Source organism: Amblyraja radiata, chromosome 29 (genome assembly GCF_010909765.2).
Source record: "Amblyraja radiata isolate CabotCenter1 chromosome 29, sAmbRad1.1.pri, whole genome shotgun sequence".
NCBI classification, from domain to species: domain Eukaryota; kingdom Metazoa; phylum Chordata; class Chondrichthyes; order Rajiformes; family Rajidae; genus Amblyraja; species Amblyraja radiata.
In genome coordinates, this window is record NC_045984.1 from 17614766 (window position 1) to 17636771 (window position 22006).

General features: G+C 43.2%; 1 protein-coding gene across 1 annotated transcript; it reads right to left on the bottom strand.

Moving 5' to 3' along the window:
• Positions 1–41: 41 nt before the first annotated feature.
• Positions 42–21377, bottom strand: LOC116989380 (cystinosin-like). Its single transcript, XM_033046710.1, has 11 exons — positions 20987–21377; positions 11596–11672; positions 10901–10979; positions 10700–10784; positions 9820–9923; positions 7759–7896; positions 6302–6401; positions 4486–4605; positions 3380–3550; positions 2720–2837; positions 42–864 (listed from the first exon to the last, which is right to left on the bottom strand). The coding sequence occupies exons 2-11, from the start codon at positions 11654–11656 to the stop codon at positions 710–712; spliced, it is 1131 nt and encodes a 376-aa protein (XP_032902601.1). The 5' UTR covers positions 11657–11672; positions 20987–21377; the 3' UTR covers positions 42–709.
• Between the last annotated feature and the right edge of the window lie 629 nt (positions 21378–22006).

Genomic DNA, 22006 nt, shown 5'->3' on the forward strand with positions numbered 1-22006 from the left:
CACAAGCTGAAGTACTTAAACAAGTTTTTAATTTAGTTATAAAACACAGCTTTAAGCCAATTATTTACACAGAACAAGAGTTCAACACATGTTGCGTCCTGGCACAAAGACTGGATTTGAATCCACATGAAGACCAAACAGGACAATTTGACAGTTAAAGATCCATTAGCCATTGCAAACTGCGAGGTGCCAGTTGTATGCTCAATATCCAGGCTGTCACAAGTGGGGACAGGGCAGTGCAAAGTCACCACAAAGGGGGAACCAAACTGGGTCATTCTGCCAATGGGAGCAAGTGCAAATAGGAAAGTGTTTAATTGGTGAATTGCATTTCAGTCTTGTGGTTAATTTTAGAATAACTGAACTGGTTAAAAAATTGGGCAATCTGAAACACCACGTATAAAAGGTTCATCCAAGGTGCATCTTCCCAAACAAAGTAGTTACTCCATTATAACCCACACCACTGGAAACAATGGCTTTAAATGGATTTAGTTATACATATATTCCAGGATCAAAGTTACATAAAGGTTCTCTAGCAGCTGTTTTTCTGATATAGGGCTGGATGAGGGTCAAAGGTAGAGATGCTCAGATTTGTTAAATAGCCTTTTAAAATTCCTGCATCATAACTTGTGCAGTTCTATTGCAAATCATTATGGCCCAATGTGAATTATACAAACCAAGTAATTGAACCATATTAAAGAGGTTTCTGGTGTTAGCTCACAGAAGATTCTCCATCATTCAGAGACAAGTAGGCTTTGGCTTTGTTGTACAGACAATAATGCTGCACCATGAAGATGAAATCAAACAAGATGGATACCAGTCCAAGGCCAAACTTGGTCGGATCTCCAAAGATCAGCATCCACTCATCTGCAGGAAGAAAAAGTTAAACTTCAAAAAAATGCCCAGTACAAGCACCATAATTGAAAAGGTAGCGTTGGCCATTTCAGAATCTAACAAAATGATCATCAACAGATCATCCAGGAGTTCAAGAGATTCAAGTGCTCTCAGTGCTAACATCTAGTGTGTATGTAGCCTGACCACTCAAGGTTAGACTATAGAATACATGACAGGTGTTCTAGTGATGGAAACAAACCACAGCATAAATGAGTTTGAGATACTAGTGAGCAATTAATTGTTAGTTGGAAACTGCCAAACTTGGATTGTTAAAGGCAAGCACGTCCTTTCTGTTCAAAACTGCTGAATGCTAGTAGTGATCGGGTCAGACAGTAGCAATGTTACTAAAAAATTGAGATTTTATAAATCAAGTCTTTAATTTATCCCATCAGATAAAGCATAAAAACAAGTTTAATTTGACACCTAATTCACTTTCATATCTTCAGTATTAAAAAAGTTATGGTCATTTTCATACTCGGAAATTGGCATATTGTTCCCTATTGCTTTTTCATTGACTTAACACAAAAGCTGTGATTGAGAACATTTAAAAGCCCACAACTTTCTTAAAAATTAAGAGCACTGAAATAAATTTTCAGTTATTATAGATTGAAGCATTCTGAAACAAATATGAAACAATCTTACTTGGATGACCTGAAATTAAAGCATATAGTTAGTTAGTTACCTAATTGTAGCTAATTACAAAATTCAATTACTAGATCTAAACATCTATCCAGTTCTTAAGAATAGATTAACATTTTTAAATAGCCCAAGTGTCCAAATAACATTCACACAAGAATTCACAATATAACATAATTTTTAAATCTCACTGTCATGGGTTTATAGGCCAAATGGAAGGAATTTAATGTTTAATACCTGTAAATTAATGGCCATTTAAATCAGCATGCGAGTGGGATTTTCTGGAAGGGGGCCATTCAGAACGTTGAGGTTGCGGTGAATTTAGTCCCCTATATCGGCAGCAAATACACTGCCGGTTCTTCGGGGGGGGGGGGGGGGGAAATCACCGTTTCGCAACGTAAAATGTGAATTAAATACATCTTAAGAAACACTTTTATACATAAAAATAAACTACTTTCTTTTATCTGTCCCCTACATAAAATCCAGCCCCGTTGTCGGCATTGACGGCTTCAGAAACCGATTTTAAAATCACTCCAGCGATTAACTTGTCGGGGGAATTTCTTTTAAAAACACAGAACGGCCGTCGGAACGATTCTTTAGCAACATCTTGCACTCCAACAAAATATAATTCAGGACCAGGTAGGAAAATACCCCGTTTTAACCCCGCGCCCCCCCCGTCAAACGCACCAAAATCGCGCACGGCCAGTGGCAGAATTGCAGCGCCGCTGAAGGTAAGTATTGTAACATACCTACAGACAGAATCTGAAGAGGAACAATGCTGACCTTCATCAGAACAAGTATTTAAATCAACATTAACCTTGTTGCTGCTGACTGGCTATTTTTATTTTTGATTCCCAGGATATGTTTAGATTTTCCTCAAACAGGCTACAAAATGCCTTGTTCAGTTTAGTTTATTGTCATGTGTATGGAGATACAGTGAAGAGCTTTAGTTGTGCTCCATCTAGTCAGTGGAAATACTAGACAAATATAATCAAGCTGTCCACAGCGATAGGTTTAAAGTAGTGGAATGATTGTAATTAACAGGTTAGAATTGCAAAAGACCTTATCACTGGATGAGCAGCTAGGATGAAAGTCAAAATTAATGTCTGGTCACTAAATTGTCATAACTGGACCAAGTGTAGGTACAGAGGGCCCACGTCACTGCAGAGCAACCATTTCAATTAAGTCTTACCATTGTTGTAGGACTGCAAGGACATCTGTAGAAGGCTGAAAATACCCCCAACAAAGTCCAGGAGTGTGTTCCAAATGCACCAGCCATCTGTACTTTTCCTTCGATAGTTCATACAAGCCTGGAGAAAGAATTGCCGGTGAAACAAATTCCTGCACTAATCAAGTAACCATTTGCTTCCTGTACAAGGATATCTAGAAACTCAGGAAAAGTTAGCAGTGAGACTAGATTTTAGATCAAAGGTTTAATGGGCTCCCATGATTAACACAAGCTAGGGGCACCCCAGGTAACCACCTTAGTCTGTTGTAAAAGGAAAACCCAACAGTAAGCCTTTGTTGAAAATATTTGGTTGGATAGCACCTGCCAATTAGTTTTTACATTCTTGTATCAAGAATCTTCACATCAATGCTTCAACCAGTCATGGCAAAGAATTGATGGTATCCCACTTAATTGTTAAGGGGTCTGCACCAGAGTCTTATTGTGGTTAAGTGGCCAGAGTCAGGCACTAATTGGATAAAGCCACCTGTGTGTCAGGCAGCACAAGCATGAAGTTAGTCAGGTCCAAGATTTTAACACAGGCAGGATTTTACTTTTAGATGTCAGTGGTTTAAATAAAAGCCATCTGCTCACATTGGTGTGGTCCTGCACAACTCCCATGCTTACCTGAGGAATGTATTTAATGAGGACAATGCCTAGTTTGATGTAGGAGAAATAGTAGACAAGTTGGAGCCATGTTATTTGACCACTTGAAGCCAGGATGATGAAGATTATAGCAGGTAGCCATGCAGCTACGAGAAATCCAGTTGCAATCTTAGACACTCTCTGTGACCCCCGCTGTATAACAGAAAACAAATGATCAGCAACATTAATAACTAAAATGTCAATGGCTTGGAACATTTTACAGCATTTGATAGCTACACAATTAGCAGTCAAAAATCTGTGGCGATTGGGAAAATATTGATTAGACGGATCAGAGCTTTCAATTGAACTGTACTGATTTAATTAACTTCAAGTATAAGGTGATCAAATTTCAAACCTGTTTAATTACAGTGTCTGAATCCTAAGTGGTTGTGCAATTGATCTGGTACAGATCCAGCAGAGGCTTTAACAAAAGTATTTAGTCCACAGGGTTGGCAATGGGGACCACAGCAGGTAATGGGGGAAGGAAGGAGGCTGCACTGGAGAGCACAAGCTTGAATAGTCTGCTTTCAGCCCAAGGAACTTCATATTATTTCCCAGAATTTATTTCAGTGTGAAGATCAAAGCGAAAGTATCCAAATTATATGATCTCCTCTGGACTCCTTTATATAGAAATAATGAAATATTGCAGGCAAGGCAAGCATTGTGAATAGAAATGCCAAATCTATAATTTAACAGGAAAATTGAAAATGTAATTTGCAGAAACTTCAAAATGCAACAATAATGCCAAGGTGGAAGCCAATTGTTGTGTCTGGGATTGAGGGAACAAGTACTTCCAGAAGCCTGTGGGTCACGGCAAATCCGTGATCTTACAAGTCATACTGATATTTTTGCATACAAGTGCATTATAGCAAATTCAGACAAGTTTGGGGTCACCAAGAATAAGAGCAAATAACAATGAATACAAGCCAAGTGAATTGTAAACCAAGGGCTGGCTTTTTTCTTTTCTTTCCTCTTTCAGTGGTGGCCCAGAGAGTATCCAGACCCTTTACCAGCTTAAGGCTTTCCTAGACCAATTAATTATTAAACTGGAGCCTACAAATCCAACAGCCTGCAAAGGAGAAACTGACCTCATAAATGAAACATTGATAGATGGTGATGAAAGTGAACAAGATAGCATGGAGACTAAAAAACACATCATTTGATTCCACAGGGTTCACTCCATCTGGATGACACTGAAGAAATTGTTTCTGGAAAGACAAGTCAAAAACACCATTACATTTAAACAAACAGTTCAACGTGTTGGTAATGTCCAAGAATCTAGCAACGGAGCAGTATTCTCATTCCCTGTGTCTGTCCCAATAAACTAGGAAGCAAAATCTACAGATTTAAAGTATAACTAAAGGTCATTTTATTACCCAAGAGTTGTGATACTTCCCAATGGAATGCGGAAGTGGCGGCGCTGTGATACGGCTGCGGCTCGCCTGCAGTCTGTCTGTTTTTACTTTGTGTTGTTTTTTTTGTCTAGTTTAGTAAAATTTTTGGTTATTAGGTGGTGTTATGTGTGTGTGGGGGGGGGGGGGTGAAACAGGGCTTTCTGTCTCTCCCTTCGGGGGAATGCGACTTTCTTGTCGTATCCCCCTTCTCTTCCCCGTCTGCGCTGAGGCCTAATGGCGGAGCTGGCGGCCTCCAACCTGCGACCGACCTCGAGGGTCCGGAGGTAGAGCCAGCCAGGACTCACCAACGCGAGGCTGGCCGTCTTCGAGCTGTGGCGACGTCCGGGCAGCGGCATGACTCGGCGCTCCGGTGAGGGCGGACGGCGCGGGGCTGAGACACTCCCGTGCGGGCGGCACGGCTACCGGCTGGAAGGTGCTCCCGTGTGAGCGGCCTGGGTCCCGGCTGGAAGGCGCTCCCGTGGGGGCAGCTCAGTGCGGGGCTGAGACGCTGCCGTGTGGGTGGCCTGGCTACCGGCTGGAAGGCGCTCCGGTGAGGGCGGACCGGCTCCCGGCAGGAAGGCGCTCCTGTGGGGGCAGCCCGGTGCGGGGTTGAGACGCTGCCGTGTGGGCGGCCCGGTGCGGGGCGGAGACGGTGCTCCGGCGGCTGAGGCGGCGGCGACCTGGATCAGGGGCTCGGCCGCGGGCCAGTGGATGACAACGTCTGGAGCTCGCAGGTCACAGGCTGGTGCCTGTTTTCCGGAGCTCCCGTTGCAACAGCTGCGTCCGCTGGACTGGAGGGCGGCAGCTTCGACCACCCCCGGGCCGCGGAGCTTGAACCGCGGGACTGATACCATCGCCCGGTGGGGTATCGCCTCGGCGCAGAGGGAGAAGAGGGAAGAGACAGTAACTCTAAGACTTGCCTCCATCACAGTGAGGAGGTGTTTGGTGAACTCACTGTGGTGGATGTTAATTTGTGTTTATTGTGTGTTGTTATTATTACATGTATGGCTGCAGGCAACAGCATTCCGTTCAGACCGAAAGGTCTGAATGACAATAAAGGAAATCTAATCTAATCTAATCATCTCCACTGCAGAAGGACTTGCTACAATACTGGCGGAAATCTATACTTCAGGCTCAGTAATCTGGTCTCAAATTCACTACTAGGGCATGAACCAAAGTTGGATTGATCTTCCAGTAAAAGACAAATTCAATATCTTATTTTCTCAAACATTGCCATTTGATAAATTAAACACTGTACACTCATGTGCCACTGCACAATGTTTTAATACCAAACAGATCATAATCTGAATGGCAAACATTGGACAGGACAAGTGAAATTGTTGCTTAGAATCAGCTGGTGAATATCAGCTATTTATTCTGGAGCATTCCCCATGTTAATTGGTTTCCTGAGATTAGAACATAATGGTAGATGTTTGACCCAAGCTATTAAGTGAGCCAAGCTAATCAAATGCAAAGATAGTCTCAATTCAAATAGGCCAACAATCTTTACCTTCACACAGGGAATCCAGAAGAGGCCAATGTTAAACACTCCATATGCCAAATGGCCAGTTAGATTCAATGCCAGAAAATCAAAATTCAATCCAATTACACTGTTATAAAAAGAGAATTAAACAGTCAATGTTAACTTGAAGATTTCATGAACATTCCAGTGCAGAGCCAAAATGTTAATTGGTCACCAGAGAAATCTGAACTCTAGTATATTAGAAACATAGAAAACATAGAAATTAGGTGCAGGAGTAGGCCATTCGGCCCTTCGAGCCTGCACCGCCATTCAATATGATCATGGCTGATCATCCAACTCAGTATCCCGTACCTGCCTTCTCTCCATACCCTCTGATCCCCTTAGCCACAAGGGCCACATCTAACTCCCTCTTAAATATAGCCAATGAACTGGCCTCGACTACCCTCTGTGGCAGGGAGTTCCAGAGATTCACCACTCTGTGTGAAAAAAGTTCTTCTCATCTCGGTTTTAAAGGATTTCCCCCTTATCCTTAAGCTGTGACCCCTTGTCCTGGACTTCCCCAACATCGGGAGCAATCTTCCTGCATCTAGCCTGTCCAACCCCTTAAGAATTTTGTAAGTTTCTATAAGATCCCCTCTCAATCTCCTAAATTCTAGAGAGTATAAACCAAGTCTATCCAGTCTTTCTTCATAAGACAGTCCTGACATCCCAGGAATCAGTCTGGTGAACCTTCTCTGCACTCCCTCTATGGCAATAATGTCCTTCCTCAGATTTGGAGACCAAAACTGTACGCAATACTCCAGGTGTGGTCTCACCAAGACCCTGTACAACTGCAGTAACATTACAGGGCCTTTTAGGAAATTGATTTCATCAGGTCTTCAGCATGTCTGTCCTTCAGGGAATACAGAGGTTAAGGGGCTAATTAATGCAGATCATTTGTATTAACTCCCAAGCTCACTATTGGATAAAGTGATACTTAAAGACAGGTAAAGACCAGGAATCAAAACCACAGCCAAGATTGCATTTATGGAAGGATTCATTTTGAGAAAGCCTTCCCATGAAAACCATCTACATTTGGAGTATTGTTCTTACAAGTCATACTGATATTGTGTATACAAGTGCATTATAGCAAACTCAGACAAGTTTTGGGTCACCAAGAATAAGAGCAAATAACAATGAATACAAGCCAAGCGAATTGTAAACCAAGGGCTGGCTTTTTCTTTTCTCTTTCAGTGGTGGCCCAGAGAGTATCCAGACCCTTTACCAGCTTACGGCATTCCTATACCAATTACCCCACTTTACTATACCCATGTGATCAACTCCAAAACATTTACCCATTACATCTATACCAGGAGTAATTTACTGCAGCTAAGTATACATATCATTGTTTGCCACTTTCTGGGACCACTTGGATAAATTAACCTGCAGAAAGGCTGGAGTTAGTTTAACAGTGCGTGCGGTATTAGTTACCCAGCTGTCTTTACCTTTTACGTTTCCAGTTTTCAAGAATCTGGGGGTAGAAAGAGATGGACCATGCCAGGAAGTAAATCCAACCAATTAACATATTTATAATCTTCAGGACATGGCTGTGCACCACCAGAAAATGAATGTGTATTGGAGCCCTACAAAACAAATATAAACATTTCAGTTGATAGAATGGAGTATATCAAAGCAAGTAACATTTAGCTGGTAAAATATTAGTGTCAAAACACAAGCGCGTTGAAATTAACTCTTGAACAAGCTTTACTTATTCAATTTAGCCAAGTGAAGCCTTGGTCATGTCCTAATTGGTTAGAGTTTGTGCCTTACTTTCAAACTTAATTCATGAAACATTTTGGCACATGTTAATTTTTATATTGCTGGCAGGCCATTTTAGCCCATGAAATTTTCCAGCTCAGAGCAACCCCATTCCTCAATTCTGCCTACAACTTGCTCTCCCTAGCCCCCCCACTATTCACCTACACTCTAGGGGCAACAAAAATAACCCACTCATCTTTAGGATGTTGAGGAATCCCAGTGGGAGAACACACAAATATCATACAGACAGAACCCAAGGTCAGGGTTGTTCAAGTTCCAAGGCAACAGTTCTACTAACTACACCAACTCACTGCTTTTTATTAAGTATTTCACATCCAGTGGAATAGAAGTTCCACCACATTTTAGTTGCAGTTAACAATGTTTGCAGATGACATCAAAACTGGTGGACAGCAAGGAAAAATGTCCAGGTCTACAACAGAATCTAGATCATTTGGGAAGTGGAACCAAGGAAAGGCAAATTGAATTTAACTGATGTGTAAGGTGTTGCACTTTGGTATGTTGGGCAGGATTTATATAGCAAATTCTAGAGCCCCGGAGAGTGTTGTAGAACAGAACATGCTTAATTGCAGAACGTGCATAATTCCTGTCAAGTGAACAGGGTGGTAAAAGTGTTTTGCATCGAGAAGGGTATGTAGCACAAAAGCAGGGACATGACACAACCAAATAAGTCATCGGTGAGACCACTCTTGGAGCACTGTGTGCCCAGCTGCAGGTTTACTGTGAGGGGAGAGATTGAAGAGGGAGCTCAGGGGCAACTTCACCATTCTGTATCTGGAAGGAGCTGCCAGAATCTATAGAAGTGGATACAATTAAGATTTACAAAATACATTTGGACAGATGTGGATAGGAAAGTTAAGGGATATGGGCCAAATGCAAGCAAATGGGACTAGCCTGGAATACCAACTTGGACAGCATTAATTAGTTGGGCCAAAGAGCCCATTTCCATGCTCTATACAATATAACATCTATTCAAGACACCTAATCACCTTGCCAATTTGGGTCATGTGCCCTCATTAAATTCTTCTCAAATGCAGTGACATATTGGTAAGTTCAGACACATTCAAAGAATGTCTTTTGAAGTTTTTCTTAATGTTTAAATGACTGCCATCATTGATATGCTTCAACATGGGACATGCACCATCTCTGCTTCATTGTCTACCCCTCTTCCTTTCATTACACAGGTATATTAAACCTCAGCAGAGCTATGGTCCAATACCTTGTCAAACATCCATTCATTCTGGCATCGTGAAATTATTGCTAACAATCCCTGCTAAAGGGGCACTCTGGAACCAGGAACTCAGTTAGTGGAAGCAAACCTTAGGCATTTAGCATCACCAAGTTACACAGAAGTTGAAAATATTATCTGCCAAATGTTTTATCTGTGTTCTGACTCAAACCAACCCGTAGCCAAAATATTAGCAAAGATAACAGCTCTTTCTTCATGAGAAGGGATGGACAAGAACGGCATATTGCTTTCCCCCAAACAATTGGAAAGAAGAATCTGGGTTTGAAGGTAGGTAATTGGAAGTCAAACTGGATCTGGTTAAATTATTGTACAGACACTTAAAGCTGAAGGCAGTAATTTGAGAGAATGTAGATCAGCACATAGTGACATGTTCAGAAGGAATAGATACACCCATGTTCCAATGAGAGTCCATCATTGGTACACATGAGGCAAAACAGGAGAAACTGAGTTGCTTTATGGTCTGTTCTATAGAGATACATGCCTGGTCAGATTGCTGCTGTTAGACTGAAGGTGAATGCTGACTTGTCCAACTTCAACTGCTTTAACTGGGAAGGATGATGAGCTTGTAAACTGGGGTAATAGAACCTAAGAGCGTAGAAACAAAAGTGTCTTCATTAGTAAGTGGCAAAAACAGGGTGAAATAAATTATAATAGCTTTGAAGTTCCATTCATTCCATGTGATTGTGTCACAGGGCACGTTTAGAAATTAAAAGCAAATACAAGTGCACAAAATTACTATCACAGAACACTCAAAACCTGAAGTCAAGATCTTCATTTCAGCACGAGAAAAGATTTCAAATATTACCAATTTATCTTGCAAAATGCCATTCAAGACCAGATCAAAAACTGGACCGAAGAAATAAGGTTCTACTAAATTGGCTAATAGGGAGGTAAATTGAAAACAGGATATTTTAAGGCAGAGATAGATAGTTGATTGGTACAGGTGTCAGGGGCATGAGAAGGCAGGAGAATGTGGTTAAGAGGGAAAGATTGATCAGCCATGATTGAATGGTCGAGTAGACGATGGGCTGAATGGTCTAATTCTTCTCCCATCACTTATGAACTTGTGACATGGCATACGGAAGAAAAAATCCTGCAATGAAAAGGGTAAAACCTGCTATTGCAGGAAATACACACACATGTGCAAGTCTGGAAAATGAGATACAAGCACAGGAGCCAGTGTGGGTCAATGCCTTTGCAGAACACGATTTACACCAAAATAAGCAAACTCACTGGAGTACAAAAGGAATCAGTTTACAGGGAAAGCAATTGGCAGACAAAAAACAGGACAATGTGAATCCAAGTCAACAGTCAAACCCCTTTTGCCTTGATAGTTTCCAAGTTTAAAGAGTTTTACTTACTTGTTCTGGGAGCTCAACAATATTAGTTTGCTTAGATGAGTAAAATACAGAAAATCTGATGACTACAGCCTCTAGCAGTGGAACACTGGGGAGGGTAAAAATAGACTAATTATTAGGGCACAAATTCCATCAACATAGTTTCTTTAAAAAGTCCAAACTAAACAAAGTTCAAGTTTCCATTAGATTGCACGTGTGCCTTACCTTATGACAATTTTAACTGTCTGAATGCTGTCAACTGTCAGACTAACAACTTCTGGTACAATCAATGTCTCTGATGCTTCTGAAAAGACAGAGGTCCATTGTTTTTTCCAGATAGAAGTCATTTACAATCCACACCCCAAATTAAATTCAGTTTAGTGGTAGTGTAGAAACAGTCCCTTTAGCCCACCGAGTCGGCACAACCAGCGATCACCCTATACACTAGCACTATCCAATATACCAAAGACAATTTACAGAAGACAATTAACCTTAAAACTTGTAGGTCTTTGGAATGTGGGAGTAAATCAGAGCTCCCAGTGAAAATCCATGAAGAGAATGTACCTGTAGTCTGGATTGAACCCAGGTCTCTGATGCTGCGAGACAGCAATTCTACTGCTGCACCACCTCGCCACCCACAAATTGCAAGTCTCATTTCCAAGGTCTACCACTCAAGGCTTACTTTGAGGCCAAACACTGATGGAAGCCTCCAATTGTGCAAAATGGCACATCATTTCCACAGCAATATTGCATTGTTGTCACAAAATGCTCATCACTCCCCTGGACCCAAGCTTCGAGGTTGCAGACCTTTATTTTTAAGGCCAGGAAACTGAGGCAGCAGTATGGTGCAGCAATTGGTGGTGGTAGGACAGGAAAAGGTAACTTTTCACATTGAAAACATTTCTCAGATACAAACTTACCAATTTGGAGCATGTTGACTAGACTACAACAGAGGATCACAAGGGGTACTGGGAGCTTCATATCTCTCGCTGTAGACCTGTAGAAGAAGAAACATCAAAACCAGCTTTTCTGCATCCATTAGGAGAATGAGATTGCTAACCAATGAAGACTTCCTCCATCTTTCATTTTCACTGCTATGTCCAAGATGACCAGAAGATTAAGTTAAGTTAAAGTTAACCAAAATGTGGTTCTCAGTTGATTCAAACCTCAATTTTGTCCAAAAGCCCATGTGCAATGGCACAATACAAAATTGTTACCAATTGACTGTCCAAGAATTTTAATTATTGAAAACTTTAACATTCAAACAGGTTGACATGGTGATTGAATACAAGGAGCCCCATTTATTTGCAGGTTCGGGTGGCAACAACATTTCCATTCACTTCAAGTGACAGATTTGTTGAAAGAGCAAACTTATATTTTAAAAAGTGCTATGAAGTTAATTGCAGGATTTTGACCCAGTGATGAGAAACAGTGGTACACTGAAGTCATTTGTGACATTGTGCTGTATACATCTACAGCCTGTGTCCTTTGTAAAATGTAACGTAGCGATTCTACACCACTACTGGTGGAGGAAGACAGTCAGTGGCAGCACTGAGACAAGGCAAGATCACCACAGGCAAACAAGGTGTAGCATTGTGGTTACAAGCCAATTAGACAACTCATTGTGACAAAGCAACTTACTCGGTCGAAGCAGTTTATGCGACTAAATTGTGTGGCATCAAATGTGACATTAGCCAATAACCCTTTCAATTTTGGTTTATTAGCTTCAGGTCTGTTGGGATTGGGCACTAGCCCAATCATGAAAGCAAACTCAATGCTTGCATTTACTTCAAGAGGGCTTGTATACACAAAACAGGGATGTAATGCTGAGGCTCTATGGCGCTGGTAAGGCCACATTTGGAATATTGAGCAATTTTGGCTGGCTCTGGCAAGGGTCCAGAGGAGGTTTACAAGAAGGATCCCAGGAATGAGTATGCGAACCTATGATTAGCATTTGTCAGCACTGGGCCTGTACTCACTGGAGTTTAGAAGAATGAGGGGGACCTCATCGAAACTTACAGAATAATGAAAGGCTTGGATAGAGTGGATGTGGAGAGGATGTTTCCACTAGTGGGAGAGTCTAAGACTAGAGGGCATTGCCTTAGAATTAAAGAACATTCTTTTAGGAAGGAGATGAGGAGAAATGTATTTAGTTAGCAGGTGGTGAACCTGTGGAATTATTTGTCACAGAAGGCTGTAGAGCCCAAGTCAGTGGGTATCTTTAAGGCAGAGATAGATAGATTTTTGATTAGTACGGGTGTCAGAGGTTATGGGAGAAGGCAGGAGATTAGGAGGGAGAGATAGATCAGCCATGATTGAATGACAAAGTAACTTCATGAGGCAAATGGCCCAATTCTACTCCTATCCCTTATGATTTAAATCTTTTTATTTGAATTTCACAGCAATTTGCATACATACAATGATAACAGACAGTGACAGTCAAGGCATAATTGTGCAACAGTATGTAAGCGACCCTCAAAGCCCTTACCCTTACCCACCTTCAACCCACTCGAATCAGGTCGGAACTGAACGGGGACAAACAACACTCACATACATACACATCCACACAAATATGGTAAGATAAACGAAACAAAAAGTACTAAAAAGATTTTTAAAAAGGGGGTCACTAATAACAGTAAATAAGTAAGTAATTAAATAAATAAGTGTGGGGAGGGGGGGGGGGTTAAGGGGAGAGCAGCTGCAGTAGAGCAGAACAATGGTGGAGAGCACTCAGTCCTCTTCCGAGTCCAGGGACAAGTTGAGAGAGTTAACAAGTTCCAAGAAAGGGTTCCATGTATCTAGGAATGTCTTAGTAGAGCCTTTGAGAGAGAACCTAAGTTTTTCAAGCTTTAAATTGTAAAGCACCTCCTTAATCCAGCGGGCGTGTGTCGGGGGACAGGTGAGCCTCCAGTTAAGCAAGATCAGTCTCCGGGCTAACAAGGTTGTAAAAGCTAGAACCCGTTTCACCGCAACAGAGAGGTTGGTGTTGGGAGGGGTACCGAAAATGACTGACAGTGGGTTTGGAGGAATAGTCTGGCCGTAGGCTCTGCTTATCCAGTCGAAAGCACTCCTCCAAAAGGCTGCTAGCTTAGGGCAAGACCAAAACATATGGCTATGATTGGCAGGAGATTGATTACATCTGTTGCAGGTGTCCCTAACAGCGGGGTAAATTCTAGATAATCTTGCATTTGTGTAGTGGACTTTGTGAAGGACTTTGCATTGGATTAGGCCATGACGGGCACATATGGAGGAAGAATGGATCAAATCCAAGGCAGAGTCCCATTGCTGGTCTGTTAGTTTCGTATTCAGCTCACCCTCCCACGCAGCTTTTAATGAGGTATCAGGTTTCAATATAACCGACCCTAACAAGTTATACAAAACAGAGATGCATTTCTTCCGGCTGGGATCTAGAGCTAAGATGGTATCGGTCAGGGTTTCAGGGGGGCGATTTGGGAAATGGGGGAATGTCTTCTTCACAAAATCCCTAATCTGGAAAAAACAAAAAAGGTGGGAGTATGGGAGGCTATAGTTGGACGAGAGCTCCGCAAAAGACGAAAAGATGCCATCCTTGTATAGGTTTTTGATACTACTGATACCGTTGCTATGCCAGGTTTTGAATGCGTGGTCTGTACTTGAAGGTTTAAAGACGTGGTTTTTAAGCAGTGGGGTCAAGATGGAAGGGTCTTGTAAGCCGAAGTTTTTCCTGAGTTGACTCCATATCTTGAGCGAGAGGGACGCAATTGGGCCTGCACCCACAGATGTTATAGGATGGGGGAGTTGGGAGCATAGGACAGACCGCAACAGGAGATGTGAACTCGCCTTTTCCATGTGTACCCAGGTCGGTAGGTGGTCGCAATCATCATTCATCCAATACAGGAGTTTTTGCAAGTTAGCTGCCCAATAGTATCGCCTAAAGTCAGGAAGTGCCAAACCGCCGTCACTCTTAGGAGACTGCAGTATCGCCTTTCGGATTCTAACCGGTTTGCTACCCCATAAAAATTTAGATATTGTCCTTTCTAATTTATCAAAAAAAGATTTAGTGATAAGTATAGGGACGTGCTGGAAAAGATACAGGAATTTGGGTAGGACGACCATCTTGACCAGATTTATCCGGCCCACGAGGGATAGCGGTAAAACTGACCAGCGGTCAAAATCTCTTTCAGCTTTCTCAACCAGAGGCAGAAAGTTTGTGGGGAACATATCAGATAAGGGTGTTGTGATAAAGACGCTTAGGTAGCGAAACCCGTCCTCTGCCCATTTGAATGAGGTTAAAGAGCGAGGGAGCTGCTTAGCCAATGAGTTAATCGGTAATAGCTCACTCTTTTGGTAGTTAAGTTTATAACCAGAATACGTGCCAAACCGTTCTAAAATATTCGTAATCACAGGGAGAGAGCTGACTGGATTCGAGATGTACAGGAGCAGGTCATCCGCATACAATGAGACTTTATGAGTTGTGTCGAACCGTGTAATACCTTTAAAGCCCTTCTCTGAGCGTAACCAGACCGCCAAGGGTTCTATCGCGACAGCAAACCGAAGTGGTGATAACGGGCAACCCTGTCTGGTACCTCTCTGAAGGGGGAAGTGGGGCGACACTGTGCCGTTTGTTTGTACTGAGGCCACCGGGGACGAGTATAATAGACTGACCCAAAGAATAAAACTGTTACCGAGGCCAAACCTGTCCATCGCCTCGTATAGGTACCTCCACTCGACCCTGTCGAAAGCTTTTTCGGCATCGAGGGAGACCACTATCTCCGGGGTCTCACTACTCGGTGAATGGATGATGTTAAGGAGACGCCTAGTATTGTGGGAAGACTGTCGGCCTGGTATGAACCCTGTTTGGTCTAACGAGATAATAGAGGGCATCACTCGTTGAAGACTGAGCGCAAGGGCTTTAGAGAGGATTTTGAGGTCCACATTCAGGAGTGAGATTGGTCTATAGCTACTACAAAGCAGGGGATCTTTCTCCTTTTTAAGAATTAGGGAGATAGTAGCCCACGACAAGGTGGGCAGTAGGCGACGATGTAAAAACGCCTCATTGTACATATCTCTCAGGACTGGTGCGAGGAGAGCAGAGAAAGCTTTGTAATATTCTACAGTGAAGCCGTCAGGGCCGGGTGACTTTCCGCTTTGCAGCGATGTGATGGCTGCTTGGACCTCAGCAACAGTTATGGGACCACCCAAGTCTCTCGTGGCTTAATCGTCAACTCGGGGAAACGTCATACTACTGAGCATGTCACCTGCAGTGGGAGGACAATCGGAAACGTATAGTTCAGAGTAGAATTTAGCAAATGCTTCATTAATTCTAAGAGGATCAGTATGAATCTCCCCTAAGCTGGATCTAATGGCTGGAATTAGCCGTGAAGTCGCCTCAGTTCTGGCCTGATGGGCCAAAAGCTTCCCAGCTTTATCCCCAGATTCAAAAAAGTGTTGCCTAGATTTAAGCAGTCGTAGCTTAGCTTTATTAGTAGACGTGAGGTCAAAGTCTGTTTGTAACCTAAGGCGTTCTCTATAAAGGTCAGGGTCTGGGTCAGATGCATATTTGTCATCAATGTCCTTTATTTTTTGTAACAGGTCTGCCGTTTGGGACGTCTCGGTTCTTTTCAGGTTGGAGACAAAAGAGATAAGTTGGCCCCTAATATAGGCTTTTGAAGCTTCCCAGAGTATATCTCTTTCTATGTCCGGCGAGTCATTCAGCTCAAAATATAAGGTGATTTGGGAGTGCAAGAATTGCATGTAGTGAGCCTCTGCTAATAATGAGGAGTTGAACCTCCACTGTTTAAAGGGGTTAGTTCGTTTACAAAAGTGGAGATCGAGGGAGGTTGCAGGGTGATCTGATATTACGATGCTATGATACTCGCTGGATTTGATTTTGGAGAGCAGTCTGTTATCTAAGAGAAAGAAGTCTATACGGGTATAGGTACGGTGCACGTGGGAAAAGAATGAAAATAATTTAGTCGTGGGGAATGTAAATCTCCATGGGTCTGTGAGCCCAAGTTGTTTGGCGAAAGCATGCAGAGTCTTACCTGATTTAGTTAAAGTAGAGGCTTTGTTCGAAGATCTGTCCAGTATAGGGTCTTGGACCAGATTAAAATCTCCACCCACAATGACGTGGTGATCTTCAATATTTGGGAGAGATGTAAAAAATTTGGTTACAAATGAGCTGTCATCCCAGTTGGGACCGTAAATACTGGCCAATATGACAGGTGTGTCTTGCAGTTTGCCAGACACCATGACAAAGCGGCCAGCAGGATCCTCCACAGTTTTCTGTGGTTCGAACATAACGTTCTTACGAATCAGGATAGCAGTACCCCTAGCCCTATCATTACATTTCGAGTGAAATAAGTGGCTAATCCAGCCTCTCTTAAACCGTGTTACCTCTCTGTTACGAAGGTGGGCCTCTTGAATAAAAAATATATCGCCTTTGAGCTGTTGCAAGAGGGCCAAGATCCCGTCAATCTTGGTAGGACTTCCCACCCCCCCCCCATGTTCCACGAGACAAATCTAAGAGTGTCGTTTGTGTTGGCCATACTTAGCTATATCCAAGCGAGTGGGTAGAGCACTGTAGTACTGCAAGTCGAAACGGAAGAGCACATCGAAACCAGCTGCCGAGGGTGGGGATGTGGGGGGGGGGGGGGGGGGGAGGGAGAGGGAGTGATTAAAAAATAAAAAAAAGATACATACACACAACAAACAAGTGGGACACATATCACTTAACCGTCTTTCAAACCCGAGTCCCCGGACCTGAGATCCCCCATGTCCCAACTGAACCTTGAGTGCCCATTGCACCAAGGTGCGTTGTCCTCGCATCCGCATGGAGATATCCGATCTTAACTCCCAATATTTCCACCTCCCAAAGCAACAAAATCGTTCAGTCAGTAAAGTAACATAAAATGAAATGAGTGTAGTAATAATAATAATAACAATGATAATAATAATTTGAAAAATAGAAAGTAGAAATAAAGTAAAATAAACATAAATAAATAAATACAAAGTTGAAATAATTGCCATAATAGTTGCCCTGCCAATGTCATTGCTAACACTAATGGTAATGGTTGTAATGATGATAGTAATAATAAGACAAAGCAAATTAACAAAATGGTGATACTGAATAAGCAAGCCAACGTATAAGTGGAGCAAGAATAGCTTCCATTGGTATTACATAGTATATCTTAAAATCGACAAGTTATAAAGAAAGAGTTAGCGTTAGAGAAGTTAGCAAGTTGCAAACTGGGCTCTTGGATTAAAGCGCAGGGCAAAAGAACATCAATTAAGTATTGTTAAACAAAAACGCTGTAGGAGCAGATTGGTGTAACACAGCCTTGGCTGTAATGAGCTCTTATCAGCCCCAGACAGTCCGCTAGGAAAACTAGTGTAAGCAAACTAGCCGAATGCTGGCAGCGTTAGCAGCCAGCTGCTAAAAACAAGAAGGCAGAGACCAGATCACGAACCACAAAGTGGGTCCCTTAAGCCCAATTTTATAGCATGTGCAGGTGAAGAACCTTTCAAGTATAATTACACATAAACATTATAAGAAAAAGTTGGTATAAGATAGTCACGAATCGTGGTGAATTCTTACCAGCCTCATACATTTCAAGACAGGGGTCTAGTATAATCAGCAAGGCCGAGCGCTAGCAATGGCTAGTTGCTAAGAGCAGTCAAGCTAAAGTTAGTCCATAGTGTAACCATAGATTAGCCGGACCCCTGTGCCACTTGGATATAGACGTACCGAGCGAAGTGAGTCGTCTGTGGGTCCCGGTCTGCGTCGACGGTAAGATGAGATGAAATCCTGAGCGTCCTCAGGAGATGTTAGTCGTCGCCTCTTTCCTTCCCCGGCCATGATGAACAGCTTGGCTGGATAATAAAGGGAGGGTTTGAGACCCAGGTTGTACAGCTCCTTCGTAACGTCTCGGTACGCGGAGCGTTGTTCAACTATCTCGGGACAGTAGTCTTCGAAAATGTGGATCTGGATATCCTTGTACTTCAGCTTACCCCTCTGCCTCCGAGCCTCACGCACCACCAACTCGCGGGTCTGGTATCTATGGAAGCAGATCACAACTGCTCTGGGTTTCTCACCAGGGCTTGGCTTGGCTGTTAGCATACGGTGGGCTCGGTCTAGCTTCGGGGCTGATTCCAGTGTGTGTTCGCCAAGAGTCTCAAGCAGGAGTTGAGAGAAAAAAGCTGTTGTTTGGGGGCCTTCGATGTTCTCGGGGAGACCGACTATCCTTATGTTATTTCAGCGACTCCTGCCTTCCAGGCCGATAAGCTTAGACTTTAGCTTGGCGTTCTCTTCGGTCACCGTAGTTAGCATTGTCGCTATAGCTCGTATGTCTTGGCTGGTGGTATCAGCAAAAGACTCTAATGATGAAAGACGGTGTTGGTGATCTAAAATAGTGGTCTGGACATTGTCCAGCTTCGTTTCCAGTTTGGTGAACGCTGCGTTGAATTCTGCCAGTAGCGATACCTTGTGCTCTGTTAACATGGCTGCGAGCGTGGCCATGCCGGTGCTGGTCGTCGGGTCTTCCGTCTTTTGCTCCTCTTTCTTTCCTCTGCCTGGCATCTTTACGGCGTGGAGAGATGCTGTCAATGGTGTTTAAATATTTATGGGTAATTATAAAACTTAAGCTGAGCTATAATAAAAGTTGGAGGTGAACAGGTCGGGAGTGTGGAAAAGTGCGACTACTCCAACATGTCGCCCCCAGCAGATCCTCCCTTATGACACAAGTAGACTGGCATCTAAAGCAAACAGTTGTCCTTTGAAGGTGAAAAGGAGTTTTGCTCTTCCTTAAGTGTAGATAATGAGCCAGTCCTGCTTGACCTTCGGTGCACAATTGGCAAGGCATTGCACATAATATAAAATTCTTAAGGGATTGGGCAGGCTAGATGCAGGAAAATTGTCCCAATGTCTGGAGGGTCCAGAACCAGGGGTCACAGTTTAAGAATAAGGGGTAGGCCATTTAGGACTGTTAGCCTTCATAACAAGGGGATTTCAGTATAGGAGTAAAGAGGTTCTTCTGCAGTTGTATAAGGTTCTGGTGAGACCACATCTGGAGTATTGTGTACAGTTTTGGTCTCCTAATTTGAGGAAGGACATCCTTGTGATAGAGGCAGTGCAACATATGTTCACAAGATTGATCCCTGGGATGGCAGGACTGTCATAAGAGGAAAGATTGAAAAGACTAGGGTTGTATTCACTTGAGTTTAGAAGGACGAGGGGGGATCTTATAGAAACATATAACATTATAAAAGGACTGGACAAGCTAGATGCAGGAAAAATTTTCCCAATGTTGGGCAAGTCCACAACCAGGGGCCACAGTCTTACAATAAAGGGGAAGCCATTTAAGACTGAGGTGAGAAAACATTTTCACCCAGAGAGTTGTGAATTTGTGGAATTCCCTGCCACAGAGGGCAGTGGAGGCCAAGTCACTGAATGGATTTAAGAGATAGTTAGATAGAGCTCTAGGGGCTAGTGGAATCAAGGGATATGGGGAGAAGGCAGGCACAGGTTATTGATTGGGGACAATCAGCCATGATCACAATAAATGGCAGTGCTGCTCAAAGGGCCGAATGGCCTCCCCTGCACCTATTTTCTATGTTTCCAGGACTGAGATGAGGGAAAACCATTTTCACCCAGAGAGCTGTGAATTTGTGGAATTCTCTGCTACAGAAGGCAATGGAGGCCAATTCACTGGATGCTCAAGAGAGTTTGATTTAGTTCTTAGGGCTAACAGAATCAAGGGATACAGAAAAAAAACAGGAACAGGGTAAAGATTTTGGATGATTAGCCATGATCATATGGAATGGCAGTGCTGGCTCAAAGGGCCAAATGGCCTACTCCTGTACCTATTTTCCATGTTGCTATGCCGTTTCAAAGTAACCATCCCTTTGAGTCAATGACATTGCTTTGAATACAAAATTTACCCAATACCATTTACCTCACCTGCCTAACAATTAACACTAAAATAAAAAAATGGATCGTTACAACAATTAGATCTATTGTCTATAACACACGAGTCAATGCAACCAACACGAAATATACCAGAGTAGATGCTGGATAAAAGGTGGAGATAATAATGTAGCGAAGTAACGGTCACCTTCAGAATTTAAAATCAGCTCCTCGGCCCCCACAACCCAACCTCGGACAAGAGTAGGCCGGTGGAGTCCAACAGCGGCCGGAAGAGTATATCTTTCAGCAGGGGGAAACGAACTGCACTTAAAATAAGACGAAGACACAATACGGAGTAGAGGTGCATAGTGCAGCGAGTCAGTAAACTGGTCGCAAAGTGTTCCCCGAACAAGTCATGCTATACTTACAACGCAGTCGTGCTTAAGCGAGCAACCGTCAACTCCCTCGCTCCAGTGAGCGACCACGCCTCTTTCCAGCGGCTTGCAGGTGTTCCAGCTTTTATATTTCACGCCATTTACCGGGGGCGGACCCACAGGGGTCTGAGCCCAATGGGATGCTTGGGTCGGCAGTCGTGAGCCGTTGCAACATTGACTACACAGTGTAATGTTACTGGCTTCTGCACACAGATGTATCGACTTTGATGGAGTGATCCCCCTTACTACTGATGGTTCATCTGGTCGGGCCTCCCAATTTGATTGAGAACGTGACCCGGAGGTACGTTTTGCGAGGATGGTCTTTCCGTACAACTTCCTTCCAGGTGTATAATCCATTCAACGCGAGATAAACTCCGGGAAAACAAAAGCCGTACAATTCCATAGAAACATAGAAAATAGGTGCAGGAGGAGGCCATTCGGCCTTTCGTGCCAGCACCGCCATTCATTGTGAACATGGCTGATCGTCCCCAATCAATAACACATATTCCAATAACTCAATTACCATTCCTCTTTCTCCCCAAATCCTCCCGCATCCCCACCAATGTATTAAAATACATCGGACCTTTATACCATTGCGAACTATGTCTTCCATTTTGTATAACATCGTTGCATTGGGCACGACTGTTGGTTTAATGTTCATTGCATTCAGGATGGTTGGTTCAGAGATTTTCACTTGCCCAGGATACCAACTTAGTCAGCATGACCAAGTTGAGCCGAGAGGCCTGATGTTATGCAGTATAGCTCTGTGACTCGATGTCAGCTCTGTCCTGCTTACTCTCGTCTTCAAGCAGCGAAGTGTACTGGATATTGATGCTGACATGTGTTGAAGTGTGAGAGAAAGGCGTGGTGGGTAGTGAACGGGGCAGGTGAGCGGTGGTAGGCAGATGTTGATGAGCCCAGGAAGTCCGAGAAGCGGCGCCCTGTACATGGTATGGGTCGGGTGGGGATGGTACTGAGCACCAATAATATCACCGAGGTCCAAGGAAAGGGGAA